Source organism: Pholis gunnellus (assembly GCF_910591455.1).
Source record: "Pholis gunnellus genome assembly, chromosome: 5".
Classification (NCBI taxonomy): domain Eukaryota; kingdom Metazoa; phylum Chordata; class Actinopteri; order Perciformes; family Pholidae; genus Pholis; species Pholis gunnellus.
In genome coordinates, this window is record NC_136531.1 from 28,028,850 (window position 1) to 28,052,626 (window position 23,777).

A 23,777-nucleotide genomic window follows, 5' to 3' on the forward strand; every position below is an offset into this window, starting at 1 on the left:
CTAGCGTTAGCACTATGCTACACTAGCTACTGAAGGTATGCTGAATGTAAACACATGCTGCTTTTGCTTTTTAATGATTGTGACATGAAAATTCTTAATTTTGCATTTTAAGATAAAGGATATAAATGTAGTTTTTTATTCTTGTTCTTGTTAATAATATCAACACTGAAATGAAGTGTTTCATATTATTGCTTTTTTAACTAGTCATACTAATTAGTGAAAAGATTGAGTGACAAAGGAAAAGTCATTAGTTATAGTTATTAGTTGGACATTAACATCAGCATTAAGTCTTACATTACTGCATGTTGGTGTCATGTTAGTGTCAAGAATCCAGAAATCTTGTTTTCCCACTCAAACAATATAATCTGATGTACCTTCCAGCTGGAATATACTTTATACTATTCAGTCAACATATCTCAACCCTGAGGTTTCATTGCATTATCTAAATATAATAATAATAATAATAAAGGAAATGAAAATAATAATAAAGGCATATAAGATGACAATACACAAAAACAAGCAGGCAAAGAGAGAAGAGTTAACCGAGGAGGAGACGAGGAGGAGGGACTGGTCTGAACTGACTGTATGAGATGAGGAAGCCAAATTGTGTGAGTGTGTGGGAGAGAAAGAGAGAGAGAGATGAAAGGCTGGCAAAATACCACTGGGCAGCTGGAACAAATCCAAGACGCCAATGAGGAACACACACACACACATCACTAAACTCTTTTCCTCCGCTCCATGGACCAAAGCCTGCATGACAACAATCATTTGGACAAGTGCTGAGATTAACATACTTTTAAACTGCTATTAGCGTTTTCCCTTTCTTCCACATGTAGCTAATGTGGAGAGAGAGGGAGAGATAAGAAGGGAGGCTATGTTTTGTATTTTGAGCTTCACATTTATGTAGAAAAGAAAACTCTTAACCTGGTCGGGGGGGAAGTGCTTTCTGAAAGTACAGGAAACTTCAGGGTGAGGTTTGCAGGGATGACCTTTCATTCATGAAACACACACAGCGCCACTGATTCAACTCGTGTACCACTTCATTCATATAATAAGTAAACTGGTATCGATTTAGGACCATTTTAGAACGATATATATCATTATAGTAAAGCTTTACTGTCACTTTCTGATTAATTTAAACAGAGACTAGAGAAAGAGAGAGAGATCGCAGAGCGGTACAAAGAGACAGAGTGACAGTGCTGTGAATTAGAGAATATAAAAGTTATTTTCTGATTGTTTCATGGCTTTTTGTTCTAAAGCTGAAATAAATAGCAATCAAACATTCAACAGATCTACTGTGGAGACAGAAGCTACTCTGCATTTCATTCATTACATCCAACATGCAGCAGTAAATACTATGCAGCAGCAAATGTCATCACAGAGACATGGGAGGCTTGGGAGATAAAACCAAGGTTTCTTTTTTTTAGATGTAACGGTCGGTCACACAGAAATACAGGACAACCTGCATGACAACAATCATGCAGGTTGTACTACTGTACATACTACTGGTGGTCGCAGTAGTATGTTCACTACTGCGACCACCAGCAGCCCACCTCAATCTCAAGGTATTTAGACTGCCACACAGACGACAATTGGCTGAAAGAACGTTTTAGTTCCTTGAAAAGTATTGATAAACGCGGCCTATGTAAGCATTACAATGTAAGCATTACTATGTAAGCTGCAGTACAATAGTGCAGACTGTGGTTCTGTCATGTTATGGCACCTACCGTTTTGTACGTCCAGGATGTGATGTTTGTCCAGCGTCCATCCTCCCATGTTGGATGCATCCAGCTCGTAGCCTTGCAAAATGGCCGTTCTCTTTTCCCAGAGGATGAGGTCCAGGCAGGACTCGTATTCAAACCCCACCGACACTAATAAACACACAAGGGGCAAGGCCAGTTACTCCCCTCTGTCCTTTGACTGTGCTCCTGTTCAAACCAAATGGGAAAGCTGCTGTGACTCAGGTTTGAACACGAAGCGAAACACAGACTTAACCTCCATTTGTAACATCCACTGACTCCTGCTGCTGGTTCACTGAGGGCCTTCATTCTCTGGTCCAACACACACAACACGCACACGCGCAATCACACACTTCGACTTTCTTCTTTGCACTGAGAAAGTTTTTGTCAGGCCTGTCTGCCTTTCTCTGTGAGGTACAACACTTTAGGATGGGACGTTTGAGTACACACACACACACACACACACACACACACACACACACACACACACACACACACACACACACACACACACACACACACACACACACACACACACACACACACAATGCTGTGCTCTGTCAAGTGCATTGTGTGAACTGGCAGCCACAAGAGATGTGTGTATTAAATTGAGAAGAGACAAAGATCTTCAGGGGGAGGAGCGAAGGAAAGCTAAAACTGGTGATACACAGAATGTGGCTAATAGCAATGCTAGAATTATATTTTACAGTAATTCACTAATTTTGAGGTGATAGTACAATAACAACAATAATACATTAAGTCACCCAAAGACACTTTACAAAGCAGATAAGACAGTCAATAAATAATACAAATTACAGTTTTTTTCAATTGCTAACAAGCAGTGTTCAATACTGAAACCACGTGTTCAAAACTCTTCACACAGTCTGCATTACCAAGATTCATTTTGGCCAAACGGTTAATCTAACCTCCAAAACTCACTCAGACCAACAAAACACTTCAAACACGTCTCAAAATAAGCTCGTTCCACCGATCACTGGCAACAAATTCTCATTCAGAAAACATGCATGTCACTCAGAACACACTGACCTAAAAAACACCAGCAACAGGGAGCATTACATAAATCATGAACTTTTATTTAGTTAGAATGAATTTTCACATAAACAGTATTTCAATATAGAATAACAGATTTTTAATTTATTGAATGTACTAAAGCATACGTATGTAACAAGAATGAATCAGAAATATATATATATTTTTAATATAGTACTTCATTTGTGAAAATACCGTAAATAGGTGACAAAAGAAAAAAAAAATCCTGAAATTCCAGGGCAAAAAAAAGAAAAAGTCAACAACACGTGTAGTCTAATCACTCATTGTGAAGTTCTGTGATGGTTCTAGTCCTCCCTCTCTCTTGGATTAGGCCACATGTTCTCATCAACATCACATCTGATGTCTTCTCTGGCAATGCATCTTGGAAAGTATCTTTAGGAGTCTAACCCAACCCTGGCAGTCTTCAGGAGAAATGTCTCCACACTCCGCATTCATTACCTCCAGTAAAGTCATCTGGTCATGTGGATGGTGGTCATAAACCTTCCACCTCCATGCAGAGAAAACTCCTCCTATTGTACTGTACTGTAATATGTATCATCTCACCTGTTGTTTTGCCGGAACATTTGTATTATTGACGCAACTGTTGAGCGGGGCAGATTAGGTTGCACCCTTAGACCGGCCTCTCTCAAAGTGAGACCGTGGTTTACAACATGGTCAGTAATTGTGGCCCTTATTTCATCCGATATCACCGCTCTTGGTCTTCCTCTCCTTTGTCCTCCACGCACTCTCCCTCGTACCACTCCTCTTTCCCCACCAACCTGTCTTCTGTGATCCATATTTCCAAACAAAATCAGTTCCAAGCTACCGGTAATTAGACTAAAACAAGACACCTGGGCTGGCTTTGAGCTGAAATTGCAATTAGCTTGGAATGATTATTATTTCATTTTCATTCATTTTCTATATTTCAAAATAATTACTGCAGAAATGTTTGAAATTTGCCATCATTCTGATTTGAATGTGCTTTTATCAGTTTTGAAAGCAGTGTGTTAGCATATGAAAAATGTCCTGCAAATACATAGTTTTTTGCAGTTTGTGGAGTTTGAATGACAAAAGTGTTTGTGAATTTTGAAAAATGTGGTGATTGAATGCATTTTGTCTGAAAGCAATGAAAAATGATTCACAGTTTGGTCCGTAGACACTTGTGTGTCGCTGGACGTGTGAAGAGTTTTGAACATGTGGTTTCAGTATTGAACACTGCTTGTTAGCAATTGAAAAAAACTGTAACAGTGAAAAGAAAATAACAATAATGATAATAACAAGGACAAACACAGTAATAAAATATCTGGACAGATTAAAACAAACATTTATAATAGGCACATTCCGAAGCACCAGGAAAAGCTAATCTATTTAGGTGGGTTTTCAGTTGCGAGCTAAAAGAAGCAACAGATGGCGTCTGGTGCAGACCCTAAGGATAAGCATTACAAAATGTAGAACCTTTTAGCTGTGATAGGTGCTTGGTTACCAAATGTTAAAACTTGGGTAGGTAACATTAAAGAAACCAACAAGGATAAGCTAGAATTTTCTTAATGCTCCAACCGAAAAACCCAGCCCATTGTTGTGGTCTCTTTTCCAATGAAAAGTCACAAAATCTTGGCCTACCACCAAAGCCCCTCCCCCAAAATTAACATAATTAATTTAAACAACTAACATTGCTATCGTTAATACTCAGCTGTCAAGCTAGCAGCTTGGTAAGAATTTGGTGAAGCACAATGAGTGCACCATAGTATGCACACGTATGTAGACAAGTAGATAGACCACCAATCTTTCCATGCCGGCCATATGAAATGACTGAATGGCCTTATTACAGTCAGAGGACTTGATTTATTGATTGCTCTCTGGATTTAAAGAGCATTTCTTGAAGACTACCAACTCCAGCTTTATTGGGTAATTATGAGGCAATATGGAATTAGCAAATATCCCATAAGCAAATAATGAGCTGATGGAGGGGCAAAGAGGAAGGGCTGGTGTGTTCTGGTCTAAAATCAGTTTATAGCTAATGTTTGATGCACAGATCTTCCAATAAATTCAACCTCGGTTTTAACAATTGCCAGACCAAATATTCTTGTGATTAGGCTTCCTTATTTTAACTTATGAGCACCAATTTGACAAGTGTTACAAAATGTAGCAGTAAATTGTCTTGATGGTCAACCCATTAAGCTGGGCTACCATAAGTAATAACTCAGCGAGGAGTACGCATGCTGGACTTTTCCCTCATAAAGGTGTCAGAGGGGTTAGCATACCCATTATGTCCTAGCCATTTCCCTGTTAAAGCCTTTCTGCAGACCCTTTTTGAACTTAGCTGTAATTGTTCAGCTTTGTGTGTGTTCAGGACAAGTCAGCACAACAGGAATTCCCTCCTCTCCACAGGAACTGTGTACAGTAAGTTGTCATACTTTAATAGTGAGTGCAGACCAGGACTTATTTTGTGTTGAATTTAATTGTTGTAGACATTTTCTCTCCATCTGTGTCATACATTTCTAAAGATCCTCCACCCCTGGGCTACTGAGAGGGTAACAGTTGCATTGACCAGATTAACGTAGCGGTTCAGACATTTTCTCCTCATTTCACTGTAAATTTGTCGCCAGGAATATCTCAGTTCATTCAAGTATGAATATGAACTTGTTTGCACAGACAGCTGGCTACAATCCAAGCAGCATTGATGTTATACTTGCCTGCTTTACATCCAGGAGACAAACTCAGATTCTGATTAGTGAAGCCAATGCAGTAGTGCCTTAAACCTGCATTATCTCTACTGGCCAGCAGGGGGCGACTCCTCTAGTTACAAAAAGAAGTCAGATTGTATAGAAGTCTATGAGAAAATGACTCTAATTCTCTCTTGATTTATTACCTCAGTAAACATTGTAAACATGAATTTATGGTCTCAATCTCTAGTTTCAAGTTTTCTTTAATAAAGCATGATAAATTCGCAGGTATACTTTAGGGCGATTGACAGGTCGCTACCTTGTCTGGCAATTGTCCGTGTCATCTTTCATCTTAGAACTTTAACCCTTTCACAGTGTGTTTTCAGTTCATGAAAGTTAATTGTATCATTTTGGGGGCAGCCGTGGCTTATTGGGTAGAGAGGGTCTTCTGGCAAACGCAGGGTTGGCGGTTCAATCCTCAGCTGCCAAGAGTCCTGTGCCGAAGTGTCCCTGAGCAAGACACTAAACCCCTAACCGCTCTCCAGGCGCTTCTCTCCCAATAAGCTAGGGATGGGTTAAATGCAGAAGTTACATTTCATATATATATGTACCTAATTTATATGACGACAATAATACAATTTAAATTTCAACATTTTGGTTGCCTGAAAATTTCAGATTCAGCGTTCGGTTGTACTTAATTCCATCCTCTCGTGTCACTTCTGGTAGCAAAAAAACAGAATGGCAACGGCCAAAATGCAAACTCAAGGTTTCAAAACTGTAGTCCACAAACCAATGGGTGACGTCATGATCACTACTTCCACTTCTTATATACAGGCTTAGTTCACATCCTGTAATATGTCTTTGTGTTTAATTGCATCTTGCAGACCAGTAACCTTCATTTCTGACATCACACACAACCAATGCTCCAAATAAACGCAGATACGGAGGTAGAGAGAGAGAGAGAGAGAGAGAGGTAGAGAGAGAGAGAGAGAGAGAGAGGGAGGTAGAGAGAGAGAGAGAGAGGTAGAGAGAGAGAGAGAGAGAGAGAGAGAGAGGGAGGTAGAGAGAGAGAGAGAGAGGTAGAGAGAGAGAGAGAGAGAGAGAGAGAGAGAGAGAGAGAGAGAGAGAGGTGTAATCATTTACGGTGTTCAGCCATATTATCGTAGCAAGGCCAGGGATTCTGACCAGTGACCTTCAGGGCATAACAACACTTAACCTCCAGGCTTCTGCTCCCATTATTTCATAAAAACAAAGTGAGTTAATTGTAAAATCATTAGGGAAACCACAGTTGCTATTGCATTTCCATTCTCTGTTGTGAAAAGAGAGCTGGCATACTTGTCTATAGAAGTCTGCTGTGAGGCTTTCCACGCGAACGTGTTTCAGATCATACATTGCAGTTAATTAGCTTGGCTCCCCATCAACTTCAGGAGTGTTTTTAAATTTCCCTGTCGACATGAAGGCATTTCATAGTCAGGCCCCTCTGTACTAAGAGGAGCCTCAGGTTCTCAGAGCAGGTGTCTCTGGCTGCTCCAAGTCAAGGTTGAAAATCCAAGGTGATCATGTTTTTGTTGTTGTTGTTTTGGAACAGCCTTTCACTGTCTCAGAGAGGTCAAAACAGTGCACACTTTTAAAAGGTTTATGTTATGTTATTTTATTTTAAGCAAACTCACCAACTGCCTCGGACAGTCCATAGACGCGTTGGCCATAGGCATCCGTCTTGTCCCATATGAAGGTGTAGGAGAGATTTGGTTGGGCGGGGAACCATTTCTGGAAAAGGCGTCCCACCACTGCCACCATCAGGTGAACCTGTAGAAACAGCACCAGACACAAAGGTCACCGAATGGTAGTTCAGGTTAGGGTTCCATTGATATGAGGGAGAACGCTGCAAACGGCGGCCGCAATGTATATTACATATCTTACCTTCATCAGGTTGAAAGGTATTGATGACTGCGTCATGGTGACTTTGAGGATCGGTTTATACCCCGCTGCTCTGGAGCTCAGGTAGATTAGGTTTAGATCGCTGCCTGGTATTGAGGTTTCTTCCTGTAAAACCTGCAGAGTAACACAGAAAATACATCAGCACCCAACACTAGCTTACTGTCTCGAAGCATCATATTTGTAGGGGAATGGACTGCTAATTGGCTCGCAGCTCAGAGGAGAGAAAACAAGCAACCATCTGGGACCATGACAGGTGTGCATATTTAAGAGCCTGGATACTGTTTGACTCAATACAGTCAAATGTATGCGTTAGAGCTGGGTGATATGGTTATCAGAAACAGTTTTAATCAGGATTTGGCTTTACAAAACAATTTATCTTATCAGAACCATAATGCGTGCCCCAATATCCCCCTTTTTAATCACTACTAAGAGAAAATGCTGTAATACTTAATCGAAATGATCAGAATTTGGCAAAATACCTGTACTGGCACTTTCTAAATTAAACTGGATCACATAGAGGTTTACAATAAGTTAAATTCACTGCTGACAACAATACCTATGAGCCTAATTTTGTATGTCCAACAAAATAATGAAGAATACACTTTCACTATTAGGTGCTGCCGGTAGTGGCATCACATAGATATCATTGAGTCTGTGTGGGGAAGGAATCATATTGGATCAAAATTGATCTGCCAGACAAGGCGGATCTGAGGCTGCGTTGTATTCTGACAAGGTCTACCATTGAGTGAGTGAATGATTACACTTGTTAATGTTTTGGCCACGAGCTACAGCTCCTCAAAATAACAGAAATAATCAAAGATAGCTGTGTCCTAGTCACTGCTGTGTGCGAACATGGTAAAGCAGCTGCTAACGAAGTCTGGCTGCACTTGAAACATTCAAGTGATGTCTCCAAACCTGAGGGGGTGCTTACGCATCTAAAAGTCCACATCGCCTGTTACATCTTTGAAGGACATCATCTTAATGTGCATATTCTATTAGGAAGACTTGCAGGTGAAGGGCGAGCAGAAGGACACTCTCTGATTCAGATCAGAACACACACAAACATGCATATTGACACCTCCATGACCTTTTAAAACTCACAGTGAGACACCGTTTTTATTTTCAAATCTGCCACTTCGCTCCCTGCTCACTCTCAAATGACACATAACCTTTGCTCTTTCTCTGCTTGTTAGAGAGAAGAGAGGAAAAAAATGACTGAAGGGAATGCATTTACAGGTGTACGTGTGTTTGAGTATGCTTATCATCTAGGCAGGTATATGAATGCAAGTGTTTTTATCTATTTTATCCATCTATGTGTCCTTGTGTTGAACCTGAGCAAGGTGAGCCATAAAGCAGAGGACATGCGACATGTCACAACGTCACTGATGATCACTGAGTGTCAACAGTGGGATGGCACAGAGCTGCTGGAGGAGAGTGAGGGTAGCAGCATGCCATCAGACTGGCAAAGTCACAGAGAGAGCAAGAAAGTATGAAGAGTTTTTTTGGTATTCTTATCATAGATTTGGCCATTATTTCTATCAGTTATGATAACAATGTACTCACAAAATGAATTGCCGAGACATGAAGGTTCAAGTTACACAAACAGTAAAATGTGTTGTAATCCGGATTAAAATGTGTGTCAGTATACATCATTGCACAGGGAAACTATGTGCATGCACACCTACAGCAAGCACAGTAGGTAAAAGTTGAAGCAGTGAGTCAGTGCGGCCGACTGCTCGTTTTGAAATGGCCCGCTGTGATTCTTTTCAAAATAAACTAGAATATGGCTTGAGCATAGCCTTTTTCTAACAAACCGCACTGTATGTACATTGAGCTTCTTAGTTTGAACAATAGATGTCTCTGATATTATCAACAAATACTTGAATTACATTGATAACTGGTCGATGAAAACATTTAACTCAGACGATTAAGTAAACATGGCAGAACCAAAAAGCCGGAAGATAGAGACTGAGTGAAAACAAAAAACTTGTACTTTTACACAGAAGTCCAGGGGAAGTGTGTTTGCTTCATTTGCATAGAATCTGTTGCGGTGATGAATGAGTATAAGGTTAGACGACACTATGAAGCTAAGCATCAGTACACTGATACATGGGGTGTTCTGGCTTAGAAACACTGATCTTCTTGCAGTGTAACTGGTTGAAAACTATGCAGTCACTATTGTTAGGCCCTTGACTTCATACATTTTTCTTTCTTTGGCCCCCACTCAAAAAAGTTTATCGAACCCTGACCTAGACAGTTTAGGAGACATGTTTAATGTTCTCTTCCAAAGGGGTTTGGCTGACCTGGGGGTTTGTTAACAACCTTGCTGATCACCTATATGCTTGTGTTTCTTGCCCCTACAGTTGGCTCAATTTCTGATTACACTGGTGGGGTCAGGTGTACGAGCTTACACCGTTTTCATTTTATGCAAACTGGCTAAACCAGCATATGTCATAATGACACGATTTGGCAAATTAAAAGTTAGCCGACATCAACAACATGTGCCGACGGCTTCCTTGTGCTAAATCCAATGTGTAATACATTATATGAAGCAATACGACAACGTGCTTAACGTAATGTCATGTTTATTTATGAACAGACTAATGGAGCCACTAGTGTCTGACAGGCCGTGCGTAATTTACTGCCGAGCTGAGGCCAGCAACTTGAAGGAGATCCAATTTCAGTAGATGTGGGAGGGAGAAGAGGCGCACGGTGCATTTGTTTACTAGAACGTTCATGTACTTTTTGGGGTGACAAACTATGCCAATATGGTTATTATGAGAAATTTAAAAAAATGCCCAACCCTATTTGCCCCGCCGGCAAGTATGGTTTTATAGATGTCGCTGTGCTTCCAGATGTCAGCAATTAACTTCTTGAGCGCAATGTCATTATTACCCGTAGAAATAAAACTACTCCTGCAGTCCTGCATTTCCACGGAAGTTACATGATATAAAAGAACACACAAGGGTTGAAGTGTGTCATTCTTGGCACAAAGTGTTCAAGTGCTAGTACTGATTTTCTACTGCATGGAAATTGTTCTTTTTTTTAGGGTGCTTTGGTTTCCTTTCCCACTACCCTCAGGGTTGAGGGTTTGCTTATTCCACGAACGGTTTGGCTGGTGAAAAAATACAAACATTAGAAGTTCAGAAACTCAAATACATTTTAATTTATTCCCATTTTAGACATCTTGAAAGGATAAGGAAGACCTGTGATGAATTGAATGGACTCCAAAAAAGAGAAGATTGGGAAGAAATATCAAAGAATACAAAAATGAAACAAGAAAAACAAAGCTCCTCAGGGAATGATCCATTTAGAGTGTTCCTGTGTTATATTTTTCAACTGCACTATTGCCTTTTCATTAGCCAGGCATTTAGTGTTCATTACAGATCCATTACATCCCCTTTAAGACTGCCCTTTTCTCTGCCCTCCTCACTAATGGACTCAGCTCCACCAAAAGCTAAGTAGCGGCTTTCCATTCGTTTGCTTTTGATCTGCACTCAGACACACACACACACACACACACACGCACACACACACACACACACACACACACACACACACAAGCTTTCTTTCATCCACACACTTTTTCTCTTCATCACAGATAGTCATGCGCATACACACATGCTTGTCAAATAAAAAATAATAATAGCGCCCTGGTTTAGGATTGTAAAAATATAAAAACACACATGGAGTTCTGTCATCCGTTTCATTTTCTCTGAGGACTGCTTAAAGCAATGTGACGATAAAGAACCACACAGATGTGCTATTAGCCTTATAGGAAATTAGAGGCAGGACAGTGTGTGTGTGTCTGTCCAGGACAAAACCTGTTAAATGTGTTAGCATTTAACAGTTTCTCTGACAGCTAGCCTTCATATCATGTTAATGGTGTTAAATGTGCTAGTCTGAGTGTTATAAAGACAGTATACAACTACATTTTTTTATTTTATTCAGAACATTTGGGGACTGGCCTCATCTTGTTTAAGAGGAAAACAGGAGTTATGCACTATATTTCTATAATTCGACCTAATCTGCATCACTCATTGACTCATTTTTAGCATTATGCCAATTGGAGCTGTCATCTCATGAAATAAATCACACAGTTTGAGATGAGGGCTCAATCTTACCAGATTTTATTCTTGAATTATACAGTCCAGGGATACATTGGTGTATATGTGCTGAATATTAAAATATAATACACTACTTCTTTCTCTTTCTTCTACTTGAGGGATAATACGTTTTCCAACAACAGCTCCCATGATGCTATGCGGGCTGTATACAAGAAGTATTCTGTTGCCATGCAGTCACTGAGGAACACTGTGGGCTACAACTTAAGCCCTTCTTTGTTTATCTGACATTAGTTTACACTTTGGTAGATTGACATCATTAAAAGTATTCTGAATTAGCTATTAGCAGCTCTGTTTTCCAAACTATCGTGACAAAAAAAAGAGTATTCTCAAGAAAGTTCTGGACTTATCAGGAGTATCTTTTTTACGATTTCTGATTGGATATATGAACATTTGTTTGAGATGGACCCAGCAAGTGTATGTCACACTGAATTTAAAATATGTGTATTGTATCTGCATGATCATATGTGAGTTATATCTGCAGAAGAAAGAGGCATTGAACTAAATGAATGCCTTAATGATTGATACTTTCGGCGGCTGATACCTTATGTACGCTGATACTTTCCAATTACTTTTTTAACTTAACTAACCATGACAGAATGATTCCCTGACCATTCTGACAGGCTGAGTCGTATTTGGCTTTGGATATTGGTCTAGTTACTTAAAGGCCTCCTCTGTGGGATTCCCTACCTGTGTTTCAGGTATGATGGGGCCATCCTCAGTTGAACTTCTGTAAAACGTAGAAAGAGGAGATGCAACGATGACAGGACTGGGTCTGATAAAGCCACTCAGGTCACAGCTAGGAATGTCATTCTCCTCCTGAAACAGCCGGACATAACGTGTGACATTTAGTCTTTTCATTGACTGAGAAACAAAGAGTTCATTAGTCACATACATAGTCAGCCAGTGAGTCAGTGTCATTTAGTGTATAAGTCATTGAAAGAACTTGACCACAGCTAGGAATATCATCTTGCTCCATGAGGTAATCAAATAACTATGTCAGTAACAAATTCAAATTCAAGTCAGTGGAAAACATCAAAAAGTCAAAGACAAAAGTTTCAAAATTGTGTTTTAAGTAACTAAAACGTATAAAAGTGTAGTTTCTGTCAGGCACTCATCGGTCCATGACTCTGTGATGCCAGACAAATATGTAGACAGACAGCAGTGACACCGCTCACCTTCTTCATGACCAGTGTGTCCATCACATAGAAGACATTCCATGGCACCCACACGGTTCTGTACTGCGTGAGGAAGGGAGCACGCTCAAAACTCAGTGTTAGGGATGCCCCACCATTGGCCAGGAGATCGAACCTGCAGCACATCACAAAATACAAATACATATGAACTGTAAGTGCTAGTGCCCTTACTATTAACTGTGTTTATATTTCTGGCCCTTATCGCTAACCTTCTTTATGTTTTTGGCCCTTATTTTTGACTCTTATCGTTAACCTTGTTTATATTTTTGCTCCTTATTGCTAACCTCGTTTATGATTTGGGCCCTTATTGTTAACCATGTTTATATTTTTAGCCCCTAACGTTAACCTTGTATATCATTTTGGACCTTTAATGTTAACCTTGTTTTTTATATTTTCGCCCATGTTGTTATACGTATCTGTTTCTTGATATTTGTATTTCTTGATATATTTCTTCTCTTTATATTTGCACTCTTTCCTACTTTGTACTGCAACTGCTGCACAACGATTTCCCTTGGGATAAATACAGGTCTATGTTATCCATATGTTGTTGAGCGTGGGTGAGTGAGTCTTTGCATGTCTTTTGTTCTCTGTGTGCTTCTGTGTGTCTGTGCGTGTGTACTGGAGTGTGTGTCCTGCTGTGATTGATGCATCCTTTTGATTCCAACGCAACTGTCTTACATTTCTACTCCTGCACACATTCACACCTCTTCAGCCGACGTGCTTGAGATTGAGGATAGAGCCTGTAGAGCAGTGGTCGCCAAACTACGGCCCGCGGGCCGGATGCGGCCCGCCTCCACATTTGGTCCGGCCCCCTGAACAATACCAGAGACGCATTATGATTTTTTTTCAGTCTGCACATTTAATCGAATTTTAATTGCGATCACGATTTTGGCTGCCACGATTAAATGAGCATGATCGTCTGCGATATTGACGTTTAAAATACGTGCTCTGCTACATATCAAATCAAACGCTTCCTGAATCAGCCAACCACCAGGGGGCGAACGAGATGAGAGCTGTCATGCGCGCACCCTGTAGAAGTAGAAGAGTAGAAGAAGTAGAAGAGCCGAGAGATGAGAGATGGGAGCTTGAAGGACGAGTACTTGTGCTTAATTTATTTACACGCCGGCATGTCATGTCTGTCACTACATGGTCGCGCGTTTTCAATTCCCCTGCTCTCTGTATCGCGCACGGTGGTGTTCCGCCCCGATCCGCGCGCACGATGCAACAGTCGCTCACCTGCGCGTAGCACCCCCCCCCCCCCCCCCCCCCCCCCCCCATAATCGGGCCCTAGGTCAAACGATATGTTCAGTGATGTGGCCCTCACAGGAAAAAGTTTGGGGACCCCTGCTGTAGAGGATGGAGGGGCCGAGCAGAATATACATTAAATGTGATTTAAGTACGTTCCCTTTGTTTTGTGTGTGTTTTGTGCAATTTGTTAAGTGCTATATAAATATGAGGTAATCTAGGCACTTTCTCAACGATTGAATGATTTATTTGTTGATTATTGCTGTTTTATTTCTGTTTGCCTAAAACATGAAGGAAATATGTTAATGAAACAGGTTGGTTGTTTCAGGAAGGTTTTGCTACAAAATGTTTGTTACGTTCATCCCTTCTAAATGCTACTCTACTTAAGTTACAATTCACGATTTACTATTATATCATGATTGTCAGAATAATTTAGACTTCTCAGTCAGTGGTACTATACATGTACCACACAAGTACATACAAGTGTTACACAGTTTGATGGTTTTTGGCCTGTATGTCAACAGGATATGAATGGATAGAGAACAGTATTGCAGGGATATAAGAACCATGTTTTGTTATAAGAAGTGTCTCATTTTTAACGTACATATATAATAGAAGTTTATAAATATTGTGTATACAAATAAATAATAAATAATCACACACATGCCATCCTTGCGTGTTACAGTGTATCCATGTTCAGCATAGTGGACAAACGTCACGTTGACTCCAATCAGAGGAGTTCCGTCAGCTGTCAACACCTGACCTCGAATTATCGACACCAAGCTGGAGAGAGAGAGAGATGGTAGAGAGAGGTTATCTTTATTACAACTGCACTATTCATCATTATTTCTAATTGTTATATGTTACTGTAACAAATTGAGAAAACTTAGCCATCACGGTGCGGAAATACCACCATGTGTCTTTGACCCGAGTCCCTGTGGTTGGGCTAAACCAGTGCTAGACAACTTTCTAGGACCAAACACACAATAATAGACTCGCATACTACCACTCAGAGAAACCACTGCCTTTCTCATGCTCACTGTTTGTTACTCCCTGTGAGAGTGCAGTGAGACATCACTTAAAACAACAACTGTGGAGGAAACTGCTGAGCTGTGGGAGTGGGAGCACTGTAACAGGACACTGATGTTACTGCTACACTCATAGCATGCCTGCACATCCTCATCACACTGAAATGCATATTTACACCACAGCACTGATCTCAGCAGCCACATTCAGTTTAACTCAATTTGAATTACCTTTCTTCTTTACCTTACTACTATTATCCACTTTTACTTATTTATGGTAGAGTTCCACTGAGAGCAATGCTGTCTTTTTCAGGAAGCCCTGGTCATTTACACATTACAAAACCAGTCTTATCTGTTGAGAGGTTTGGGGATTTTAACCAACAACCTTCACAAGCTTGCTGCTCTAACCTTTAGGCCTGCACTTCCCCATGTTTAACGTATGTTATGATGTTTACAATACAACAATATTTTTCTATTTTGGTCAATAACTTCAGAACCATTTACCCTCAAAACGTTTCTGTAATCTTGTTCTCAATTTCGCACCCGTTTTCTGTCCATTAATGAACATGCATGTCGCAGCGATAAAGGTCATTTAAAATCTCTGTACAACAAATGTCATGATTCATTAATATGAACTAAAACATGGAGATTTTGGTGTTTATTAGGAGATCTAATAGTTCAAGCTAGTGTTGATAAGTATTGAATTGAGAATAGCTTTAAATCTGACCAGTTCACAGACGTTCTATTATTCAGTACCCATGAGGAAGAAGAAATGAAGTCAGCCAGAATCTATTGCAGGTTTTACAGCCTGTGGAGTAAAGTCGTACCAAAAGACAATGAAATTGTTTCTGTTGGCAGAGATCTCATATAATAATCAATCAATAATCAATAATGATTACAACATAATATAAATTAAAATATATTGATTATATCTGGTCAGGAAGAGATTCTCATCTCATCAGATACAGACTGGATCCCATGTTAGTTTAAAACTGACCAGAATCTGCCTCAACTATCAGTCCAACCATAAAGCAATTTACGCTTTCGGGTTGTGCAACTTTTTCTTTTTTTTCTCTCTTATTTTCCATGTTTTCAATGACTGGAACCCCGAAAAATGTAGCTCTTGTAGGGACCTGCGTGAGTCCTAAACCATCAGCAGGCAGCATGGGTTAAAAGCACGTCCTGTATGAAAACACAGCTGTTTACCATCAAAATAGCCCCTACACTGTAAAACGTGTGTGCCAGACGTGTTACAATAGTACAGAACCTTATATTAGAATACTGCAGTTTAAACAGGCAGATTATGTAAAACTATGTCAATATAAGATATGATACGTGTTATCGATCAGCCAGACAGCATCGGAAAATAAATTCTGCACACCTGATTGGGATTTTCTTCTTCTGAGCTCTCTTGCATTAAAACAGGTGCTTCTCCCTGCAGTTTCAGAGTAAAACCATCCACCAGCTTATCGAAATCCAGGGTCCTGACTAGATCGCTAGCACTAATAGCCAATTGGAAAGTCTGGATTTGGACTCGGAAAATTTGCTATTCATGCATTTCAAGTCACAAAAAGAACGTTGAGCTCTTAATAAGCTGTCAGTCATTGTGCATCATACTGATTATGTCCACAGAAAACCGTCTGTATGTGTACTCCTAAAGGTGTGCTCTGCATATGTGCATACACTATGTACCACCGTGTATGTTTGTGTCCCTCTACAAGTATAATGTGAGTATATGTTTGTCAATGCTAGCTCAAGGGAAATTAAAAGATTGCTTCTTTGTCTTTTAAAGTGTGACCCCCCCCCCCCCCCCCCCCCCCCACACACACACACACACACACACACACTACTGTTTTGGTCTAAGGTCTAATAAAACATTTATATATTGTAAGGTTGCAGGCCCATTCCATTATGGAAATACAGGACATTTATATTACAGGGTTGTGGCCTTCTGCTCTTATGAAACATTCAGGCTACCACAGAAAATGTGACAAAAGACGAACGGCTGAACAGAATTGCCGTCATGTTTCTTCTGACAGGGGCCCTGCCTGTCGCGCTCTGTATTTTGCAGACAACCACACGCTCTTTTCCTCTTATCATAATTAATGAATGTTATGTCTGAGGCAGACGTGTGCATAAATGGCTTTTAGGCAAGTAAAAAAAAAAAGCAAACCTGTACTGTGAACTCTGTCTCACTGACACTTTTTCTGTTCTATTCATCCAGACAGAAAGCAGAGTCAACTGCTCATACTATGGTAAATATAAGTAGGGTGGGCTATGACCCGCAGGCAGAAGAATGAGTCAAACAATCACCGCGACAGAAAGAAAAAAAATATGAATGATCTCATTATGATGAAAACCAACTGTGTGTTTAAAGAACTGCCTTTCAGTAAAGCATGTAACAGATGCATGAAACTGCTCAGATTTGTTTCATACCTTATATTAAAGAATACAAATACAAGAATCTCTTCTTTTTGGAGCATCAGTCTTGATGTTTATTACATTTCACTCACAATATCTTTATCATTTGGCATCCAAAGGCCAAGAATTGGTTGCCACTTTTAATCATAAAAAAAGAGACAGCAAAAAGCTAAACCTGCACCCCAAAATAAATTAATACGGAATGTTTTTAGTATTAGTGATATTCAAATATTGTTGCGACATTCGGAACCAGAAGCAGACAATGCTGGAGGTGCGTTGGTGCGTTTACTTGCGTGCACACAGGCATCTGTTTTAAGGACAATTTGTACAGACAACTTTCTAGAGCAGGACTTAACGGTGAATTAGAATCTTAACTTTTATCAGTTAACGTCTCGTTAACTACAAAGAAACTACAAAGTACAAACTACAATCAAAATTTCAGTTTTGGTAACCAAAAGCTGATGCCTACTTTAAAAGTGAGTGTTGAGCACGGATGTGAAAACAAAGAAGAACACATTTAACACTTCCAGAGTCCACTGCATTGAAAAACCTACTAGATGTTGACAACAAACGAGTGCTTTCGTCTCATGGTTTGAAATGCAGGATTAAAATGTGGATTTGCTAACAACCTGTCTGACACTCATGCTGCCCTGCTGATGTTACTGTATGCCAGAAGAAAACAACAACACAGAGAGCGACACCGTTACCTTTTATTGAACGGGCTGTCTCCAGTGATGATGTGAGTGGATTCAGGACCAACTAAGAAATGGATGCGCTGGTAGAAAGACCTGGCAGCCTAAGGGGAAATAAAAGGACATACATAGATAGACAAATGCTGCTTCCTTTTGTTACAAGAAATGACAGTTAAGTTTTTATTTTGACTCAATTTCTGATTGGAGCTCCTTACTTGCTGAGGAGCCAATGGGGATGGAGACTGGCTGAGCACCTCCCCCGGGTCAGGTGACCCTTTGCAGTATAACTGGTTCTGACAGGAGGGCTGCAAACAGCAGTCTGGGTCCATACAGTCAGTCAAGCCATCTGAAATACACACACAATTATTATATTCAGAAACCTGAGAGGCGAGGACCTGAAAATCAAATGGATGATGGAAAAGTTACAGGTGGATGAAAGGAGGATGGAGGGATGAAAACAGGATAAGGATGGATGGATGAATGCAGGGACAAGCAGGCAACAGAGGGATTAAAAAGCAATGAAGGATGATGAAGGGATTAAGAATAATAAGGACAGAGGAATCAAGTGGCAATGATGAAGGCATGAAAAAGAGCCAAAGATGGAGGTTGATGGGTGGAGAGGATGGCCACATATACCATTAAGAATTGGGGAAGAAGAGAGGACAAGTCAGATACTGTGTTGTCTAAATAAGATAATTCAAACATGAATGAAATAAATAAAAAATAAAGGCAGAGATGGAGAAAATGTAATGAAAAGAGAAAAAAAAGTGAAAATGTACAGATGAACATAAGTGGATGGATCAACGTGTTGTGGCATCAAAGAGAAGAAAAAGATGGATTTCCCGATGAGGGGGAAAAAGAAGAAATTGACAAATGAGGGATAAAATGGAGCGATGCAGTAGAATTAGTATGTGAGCAGTATGTGTTTATTAGGTGCTGCCAAGAGAAATAAAGACAAGGAGGAGTTATGGATTGAAGGAAGAAGAATGGAGGGCTGCAATGATGAGAAGCAGGGGTGGAATGATAGAGAAAGAGAGATTAGGGAGGGAGCGATAAGTGAAGGACAGGGAGAAGGAGGAGGTGTGGAGCAGAGAGACAGATGGAGAGATGGAAGGATAGAAGGAGGTATGTAAGGTAATAAAATATGGGCAGCCATTTGTCTCTGTTAGTTTATAAAAGCCGTTGTACATCTGGTGAACAGGCACCAGGGACTGCCATTACACACACACACACACACACACACAAGCCTACACGCTCGCACACACACACCTACACACACACACACCCACCCACCCACCCACACACACACACACACACACACACACACACACACACACACACACACACCTACACACACACACACCCACCCACCCACCCACCCACACACAGACACACACACACACACACACACACACACACACACACAGACAAAGTAATCCCCCTTCTCTCTGAATCTTCTGTCTTGTTTTCTTTTCTTTCCTCTCTACCTTTCCAGTTACCTCACTGCGCTCATCAACCCTAGCTGATAGCTGATGTTTTGTGCTAGTAAGGCTAGGGCTGGCATCGTATCTTGGAAACCATTTTTAAATTGGTTGAAATTCTCTTTTAATCCTACCTACCGGTATCCACTACTAAATAGGCAACACCTGTTATGAATTGTGGGCTATATTCAGTCTCTTTCTCTTGCTTTCTCTGTGCTTCCTCACATTGTTTTTAAAAAAGTGACAACATAGTAGCATATGTGTGGTTTTGTGTTACTGTGGTTATATGATGTGTAATTCATGGTGCTGTGAGACTGCTGCTGGACCTCCTCGTTAATACAGGTGTGTCCGGGAGAGTAAAAACGTTTTGACTGCAGTGAAAATATGGATAAAAGCACAATAGTTTGCTAGACATGTTGTGAATTTCAGAAATGATTACACACATCTTTTTTTCAATAAATTTGACTTTTGGAATAAATACTGAGATAATTACAGAGATGGGGGCCCAGTGCTGTGTGTGTGTGTGTGTGTGTGTGTCTCTGTCTGTGTGGGAGAGAGAGGGGAATAGAAGGGAAGCCGGTGGACTGTTGCTCGCAATGTGTCTGTACGTTTTTAATAATAATAATTTGAATGTCAACATTTTGAATGAATCTTTGACTATTCGGTACAGCCCTAGTAATTACACTTGTAGCCCCAACTCCAGCAGGAAAGATGTTCTCTAGCATATTTGATGCAAATACATCTATTTGTTGATTCTTTGGTTTTTAAACCAAACAAAAAAGGAGAGCCTGAAAAGGTGAACGAAGTGATGTGCAAGCTCTGCCATAAACAAATCGGGACTTAAGATGAAAACACCACAAATCTCAGGTCTCATCTTAAAACTCAACATCCCGCAGAATACGCAAGTCTGCAACCGACTCATCCACAAAGAGTAGCCGGACCAAAACTTCTACCACGGTGAATAATCAGCCCTCAATTATCAGGGCTTCAGCAAATCTCTGTCTTCTGCTTTTTTGTTGGACAATAGCCGCATAATTTGTTGTTATCGTTGTTTCAGCTATGAGTACTTACAAAAGTTCATGTTCTTTGTTTACGTTCATAATGATAATTGGGGGGAGTGGCTTTAGAGGGAGGCATGAAGGGACCGGCTGTCAAGCGTTGCTGGTTTGGTGACTTTCCCCGTTAAATTTAGTGACTTTTGGAGCTGGTGCTGCTGGCTACTAAGAGTTGCCAACACTGGGCTGTTTTTTTTTTTGCTTGTATCATTTTAAAAAGCTAGTTAACTCTTGCTGGTTTCTCCAATATTTCTGACCCCAGATTTAAAACACATTTCTAACTAATTCTATTGCATTTTTTTCGATTCCAAGGTTCCAGTATTCCCCCAAGGATTATGACAGGAGCTGAGGAGCTGCAGTTTGCAGGTACAGTAAGTGAACAACCACTGCAGGTACACTACACATCAATGTGCAGCTCTCAGCAGGTGGCAGATTAGCCACTTAATTATTTAAATGTAGAAGTTTCATTCCTTTCAGATAATCAACAGTAGAGCCAAAAGTGATACTAGACTGCTTAAGCAAACATTTTTTAATAAATCAGATAATGATGTATTGGTTTTTATGTGTCAACAGAACACACAACATAAACAAACATTTTGGATAAGAATCCCTTGAATTTGGTAGCACAGGGTCTGTATTTGAAAAATAATCCCTCAAATATATCATCAATGCTTTTTGAAATTTGAATTTATTTGTAAAAAATAAAGTGATCGCATTTAATAATAAAAAAAGGATCTGGGGAATTAAGCGTTGACTTGCCAGGAATGAAAAGCGTTACTATTAGTTGATTCAGGAAATAAATGAATTCATGGCACACTTTTTAAATAACACATTTTTTAATCTTTGGAATTGGGGGAGGGTATCATGTATTTTCAAGTCAAAAGGCTCAGGTCCAAGTAACGTCACGAGTCATTGGTGTCAAACTCTTGCAGTCTCAAGCCGAGTTGGCAGTCTTTTTTGATCTTGTCGAGTCTAAAGTCAACAAACCTCTGATAGATCCCATACTTAAGCTAATACCTGTATTGACTTTTGTTGTCTTACTGTGAGTCAAGTGAGAATTTGGTTGATTGGTTGATGCAAATGAAAATGTATTTTTTGAAGGGGAGCATACAATTATGGCATAACTTTTTATACATGATCATCCACACGCTGATGTCTCCGGGACTCTCTACATTATGTGGATGTAATAACTGTTGGGCTAACATTTTAAATGCAAGTGACTTTAACATAAAAGCTAGACTAGGGTTTTAAGATGAGACTCGTTCCTAAACACCCCATCCTATCCATCCATCCATCTATCCATCCAACAAATAAACTGGGTTATCTAATAGTGGATATATCATGAACACAAATATACCTCCTTCGTTGTCCTTGCTGTCGGTACAGAGTGTTTCCATGGCCACGTGACATCCCGCTCCTCTCCATCCTGATTGGCAGATGCAATGCCAGCCGCTGGCCTCCAGAGTGCACCGTCCATTGTTGTTGCAGAGACCTGGACAACCCTCTGGGCACAGGAGACAAACGCATGGTTAAAACAAAAGTTAGAGCAGTGGGAGAGACCGGGACGGGGTCACGGCTGGCCATCAGGGTGTGAAATAGACTTCAACCAATATACGTTTTTGAAGATAGGTGATCATAGTTTTGTACTGGAGCTCTGATAGATGAGATAAATCAATAATTGTCACAACGCAACATAGAGAGTAATTCCCTCTCAGCTTGGAGTAAAAATTCTGAAACCGCACTGAGACCTTCACAGGAAAATAAAGAGCTGGCAGCCTCTTAAGGCATGAGGTAGGGTTCATTGCAGGTTGTATACACTGCTGGGTGGAATCCTCTGACACCACACTGAAGTATTTCTCAGTTCACCCATCTGACGAAATAAAAAAATATATATATTGTGTGGTCCAGAAGTAACTTTGGCTTAGATGTAAAACAAAAAAATCTAAATAAGGAGAGGTACAAATTTCACAATTTTCACTATCTTAAGTATGGTTGATTTGACAAGAATCTTGGTTAAAATAAACGTTGACAGCGTGTCAACAGCACAGCAGCTGCACAGTACTGCTGTGCATAGAAGTGATTCGTTCCCTATAAATGTCAGCATTAGAGATACCCCAACAAAAGTTTCACTTTGAGACAAGAATGGCATTGAGAGTAGGCTACTACCTGGACCATCTTGTCTTTTCTTAGCAATGTATTATTGTTGTTGGGAAGGGTCTGGTGAAGTGGGGTGGGGGAACATTGTTTGTCCTTGTCAATTGTACGAACACAGTGTTGGGGTCTGACTCTGACCTCATGGCTGACTAAGGCCCTCACATGTGCTTTTCAACAAAAGAGCATATGCTGGCCTGATGTTTAACAAGAGGCCTGATCCTGGTAGATGGGACACTCAAGATCTAAGGAATGTGCCACACCTCAGAGTTCCAGCCAAACGAAATGCTGGTCCCTCATTGGCCAAAAGGTTTTATGACCTGAGGACAAGCATCTGATAAAACCAAGCGCAAGTTTCAAATCTCTCCTTTCCGTCCGAGCTCGCTTGGTGCCAGGAGGTCCACAAGGAAACGTTTGTCTCTCAAGAAATCCTATTAGATCTCAAGTCAAATTTGCTGGACGAACATACACTGTGTTTTTATATTTTTGTTTTTGGATCCTGCAGTGAGAGAACGGATAACTTCTACGACCCGTTTTCTCACCATTAATGTATAAAGTGCCGGCCAAAGGATGACAATTTCCTTTTTCTTCGCCGAAGAGCCCTCCTCTCTGCAGAGACTGAGGCTGAATTGCGCCACGCTTGGAGCTGCACACTCAAAGGAACGATCCGACCAAAAGAAACCTTCTCATAGTAAGAGTTTAACTGGTGTCTGGGCTTAATTTAGGTCATTTATTGTGTTATTCCTTTAGCTTGTTTTGTTTAAGTTACTGAAGTGTTTAGAACGTGTTATTGTGCAAGCATCGCGGACCGCTGGGTCCCGTTATATTGGGTATTTTCTGCAACTGTAACCGTGTTGTATTAGTCACTGCTGGTGGATTTGGAGATTGTGATTTTATTACTTTAAAGACCAACACCACGGTGGGCCGAACCTCGATTCGCCGGCCAGGATTCGGGGTAATAAGAAAGCATTGTTTGTGTTTCACCGCCATCTTGTTT

General features: G+C 40.4%; 1 protein-coding gene across 1 annotated transcript in view; it reads right to left on the reverse strand.

Annotated features, from left to right (window-relative positions):
- The window catches only part of tenm3 (teneurin transmembrane protein 3), a gene marked incomplete at its 5' end in the record, with an annotated part of 247,755 nt that overhangs the window by 53,732 nt on the left and 170,246 nt on the right, over positions 1–23,777 (reverse strand). The window contains 9 exons of the mRNA XM_079160005.1: positions 1,728–1,871; positions 7,123–7,258; positions 7,373–7,504; positions 12,205–12,333; positions 12,693–12,825; positions 14,619–14,738; positions 18,109–18,197; positions 18,309–18,439; positions 21,987–22,133. Of these exons, the coding sequence (XP_079016131.1) occupies positions 1,728–1,871; positions 7,123–7,258; positions 7,373–7,504; positions 12,205–12,333; positions 12,693–12,825; positions 14,619–14,738; positions 18,109–18,197; positions 18,309–18,439; positions 21,987–22,133 (1,161 nt within the window). The remainder of the gene's footprint in view (positions 1–1,727; positions 1,872–7,122; positions 7,259–7,372; positions 7,505–12,204; positions 12,334–12,692; positions 12,826–14,618; positions 14,739–18,108; positions 18,198–18,308; positions 18,440–21,986; positions 22,134–23,777) is intronic.